The following is a 4,033-nucleotide window of genomic DNA, read 5'->3' on the forward strand; positions in this document are numbered from 1 at the left end:
GCGAGCACGCTCACACCCTGCCTCTGCGTGCGAAAACAACACCGCGCCCTGCCCTGCAAGGGTGCCTTGTCCATCGGGGCACCCCCGACCCCCATGCGCCTGTCGAGAGAGCCTGGGTGGGCGGTGCCGCGCAGGCCCTAAACAAGGTGACCACAAGAACATAAAGCGTGCCAGGAGGTGCCGACCTGCGTGAGGCTGGAAGGAAGGGCCCAAGGAGTTGCTTTTCTTCCTTTTCCCTGGGTGGTTCTTCTCATCCCAACTGGAGCATTTGGGCCTTGAGAGAGGGTGACAGCCCCACTGGGAGCAGGGAGTTCTGGTCGTTAGGTAACTTTGAAGTCTTCCGTGAGCCCGGGGGACTTGCTTCATTCAGCCAACATTTATGGAGTGCCTGCTGGGTGCCAGGCCCTGTTCTAAAAGTGGAGGGACAAGCCAAAATCCCCATGGGGGCGACGGAGCATGTGCGAGATAAAACCACAGAGCTGATAACACTAGTTGGTGGAAAGTGCCAGGAAGGAAAAGAGCAGAGAACAGGGTCGGGGTGTGGCTGTAGGTGCTGCCTTAAACAGGGAGGCTTCCCCGAGGACTGAGAGCTGAAGGAGAAGGAGGGAGCCGTGGGGAGCGGGAAAGGGAGAGGCAGAGGGAAGAGCCAGTGCAAAGGCCCTGAGGCCAGTTCAGCTTAGGGACTCGCCACAGCCAGTGGAGGGAAAAGGGCACGGGAGCCGTTGGGCTTGGTCCCTGGACAGGAGGAGTTTGAGGCCAGGCTGGGGGGATTTTGCGATCTGTTCTTAAGAGTACCGAGGTGGCAGGCTGGGCCTTGTGGGCCAGCCCAGTGGGAGCGGGGGGCTGGTGTGTGGGGGCCTAGCCAGGCTGGGTGACTCAGCATCACCCCCTACCCTCACCAGCCCCGGGGTTCCCCAAGCCACACCCACCCAGGCCGAAGAAAGAGGCCATTGTCCCAGCTTCCCGGCCCTGCCCTGTGGGGACAGGATCTGGGAGCTGACCCCCGGACCAGCACCTGGGCCCCTTCCCCAGCAAGCCAGGAGAGGAGGGTGTGGGTGGGACTCCAGGGCCCAGGAGTGCCAGGCAGGGGTAAAGGGCACTGGCCGGGAGGCAGGCAGCCTGGTGGGTGGCCTGGCTCCCCCGCTTTGGTGAGATTGGGGTGCCGCTGTTCTTAGGGGCCTCCCTCTTTCTCCAGATGTGGAGATGGTGGACTGGGCTGGCTGTGGGTCCTGCCCTCAGGGGTCTTAGAGCCTGGGAGGAGCAGCCTGGTAGAGGCCCAGCAAGCCAGAGCCTGGAGAGGTGACACCTTCCCCCACGCCCCCACCCTCAGCCAGGCTCAGTTTCACCTTCTGGCCTGGAGCTCTCTTGGCCACCCCACCCTCAACCCAGGGCTGATCCTGTTTGCCGTTCTAGGAAACTGAGGCATAGAGAGGGCCACCAGGCCAGGCCTCTTCCTCCCAGGTGCCCACCTGGCTCCTCTCTGCCCCCCAGGGCCCCAGCCCCTGCCCCTCCCTCCAGGCTGGGGAGCCCAGGGGCCCCTCTGAGTCACACTAGAGAGTTGAGTAAGCAGGGCCTGTGGCGGCCGGGGCTATAATTACCCAGGCCGGGGCTTGAAGTGATGAAACTGGGGCTTCCTCCACCCCCACCCCACATTGGGACAGCCCCCAACCCTCTGTGCAACTCAGGGCAAGTCACTTCCCCTCTCTGAGCCTCCAAGCCTCAGCTAGGGACATCTCTGTACAGTGCTAGAACAATCCGAGTCGCTCCTGTTCCCTCCGTGACCTGGCCCCAGGGTCTGAGCGGGACAACTGGGAGACCATGTTAGCCGGCTCCTAGGAGGCGGGGTAGGGGGTGGCGGGAAGTGCCTGGCCATTGCCATCCTCTTTCTGGTAACAGCTCGAGTTAATCCAGGGAGCGATGAGTTTGTTGTGGCCCAGGTTCTGCTGGCTCACGTGGGGTTGTAACGAGGCCAGAGAACAGGCAGGGGGTCTGGTTGCAAAGGGCCAGGTCTTGATCCTCAGAACAGTAAGAAGCCATAGAAGTTAGGCCAAGCAGGGACACCAGCTCTGTGGGAGGTGCCGGAGGGAGGGACTTGGGACTGAAAGAGCCTGGGGGGAGGAGGGTGCAGGCCTTTGTCTCGGGGTTGGGAAAGATTTCCTGGAGGAGGAGGGGCATTTCCAGTGGGGCTTTGAAGGATGAGTAGGAGTTTATTAGTCCTGGCACTGAAGGAGCTCTCAGCCTGGTGGGCATCAGAAGGGAGAGACCCTGAGTGACTCAGTGGAGCATAAGAGTCTGCAGCAAGATGCAGGTCAGATTCTACCCAGAGCTCTGGAGACCCAGGTCCCTGCCCCTGCCTTGTGGATTCCAGGCAGGAATCCACCCCCATCACTATGGACCAGCATAGTACAATAGAAATATCATGTGAGCCACCTCCGTGACTCTAAATTTTCTGGCAGCCACATTTTTAACAAGTGAAAGAAACAGGTGAAAGTAATTTTAATCATATTTTTACATAGTCCATTAGTTCTATTTCAATATGTGATCAATAAGCAAAATTATAAATGAGATATTGTACAGTACATTGAACAAATGAAGTCTTCAGAATCTGGGGTGCCTTTTGCACTTCTTACGCATCTCACCTTGGACCAGCCACATTTCAAGGGCTCAAGGGGACAGAGCAACACCTGGGCCATAGTCTCCCCAGAGCTGATATGGTGACCAGCTTTGTGGGCCAAAGGCCCCAGGCTGAGCCAGGTCCACACAGTTCCCTGTGGGTGAGATGGGCATGGAGGGGCCCTGGAATCACACCCAGTCCCTGTTTTCAGGGCTCACAGTCCAGTCAGGGAGACAGATGAGAAACAAAGGCAGTGGCATGAGGGACCGGGGTTGAGGGAGTCTGGGAGGGCCTCTCTGAGGAGATCACGTTTGGGCTGAAATTCAACTGTGAAGATCTGGGAGGGAAAAAAGTGCTCCAGGTAGCCAGAACAGCATGTTTAAAGGCCCTGAGGTAGGTTCCTTGTTATCAGCGTGTTGGGGTGACAGCCAGGAAGCCAGTGTGGCCAGAGCAGAGTGAGGCAGAGGTGAGGGGAGATCTGGCAGGAACTGGGGGTAGGGGGTGGGGTCCCTGGGGTGGGGACTTGGTTACTACTGTGACCAGCTGCCCTGGATTTTCAGTGACTGAGGGGTTTCCCAGGACACAGAACTTTCAGTGCTAAAGCCAGGACAGCTTAACCCTCTCTGTTACCAAATACTCCGGCATTCCTCCTTGTTCCTTGTAGCATTTTCAGCACCTGGAACGGGGTCTGCTATGCAGCAGGTGCTCAGTAAATGCCTGTAGTGTGAAGCCATGCACCTGCCACTGGGCAGAGCCCCAGGTGGGAGGGAGGCCTGTTATCTTCCTCCTCCTATGCATAAGAAAAGGGTTTCAGTGGGACTTCCCTGGTGGTCCAGTGGTTAAGACTCTGCGCTTCCACTGCAGGGGGCGTGGATTTGATTCCCTGGTTGGGGAACTAAGATCCCGCAGTGCGGCCAAAAAAAAAACTGGGTTTCAGAGAGGTTCAGCCATTTCCCCGTGGCCACACAGCGAGCGGGGTCCAAGGCCCTTTTCACACCTTCGTGGGTTCCTTGGTGCTGTTCTCAGAATGGGGACCCGCACCCCCTTTCCCCGCAAAACGGGGGCGCCCCCTGCCGCAGCCCACCTTTCCGCAAGGGTCCCGGTTTCCCCGCGCCGAGGCTGGCGGGGACGGGGGGCTTCCATCCTGGGCATGGGCCCGGCCGGGCGCCAGCTGACCCTCGGCCCGTCCACAGGCAGGACAAGCTCAAGGTGCACATGAGGAAGCACACGGGCGAGAAGCCGTACCTGTGCCAGCAGTGCGGGGCGGCGTTCGCGCACAACTACGACCTGAAGAACCACATGCGCGTCCACACTGGCCTGCGCCCCTACCAGTGCGACAGCTGCTGCAAGACGTTCGTGCGCTCCGACCACCTGCACAGACACCTCAAGAAGGACGGCTGCAACGGCGTGCCCTCACGC

General features: G+C 59.3%; 1 protein-coding gene across 1 annotated transcript in view; it reads left to right on the top strand.

Moving 5' to 3' along the window:
* Nucleotides 1–4,033, top strand: part of ZBTB7A (zinc finger and BTB domain containing 7A) — a 14,131-nt gene that overhangs the window by 9,027 nt on the left and 1,071 nt on the right. The window contains exon 3 of the mRNA XM_024746023.1: nucleotides 3,808–4,031. Within this exon, the coding sequence (XP_024601791.1) occupies nucleotides 3,808–4,031 (224 nt within the window). The remainder of the gene's footprint in view (nucleotides 1–3,807; nucleotides 4,032–4,033) is intronic.

Source organism: Neophocaena asiaeorientalis, unplaced genomic scaffold, assembly GCF_003031525.2.
Source record: "Neophocaena asiaeorientalis asiaeorientalis breed wild unplaced genomic scaffold, Neophocaena_asiaeorientalis_V1.1 scaffold357, whole genome shotgun sequence".
NCBI classification, from domain to species: Eukaryota; Metazoa; Chordata; class Mammalia; order Artiodactyla; family Phocoenidae; genus Neophocaena; species Neophocaena asiaeorientalis.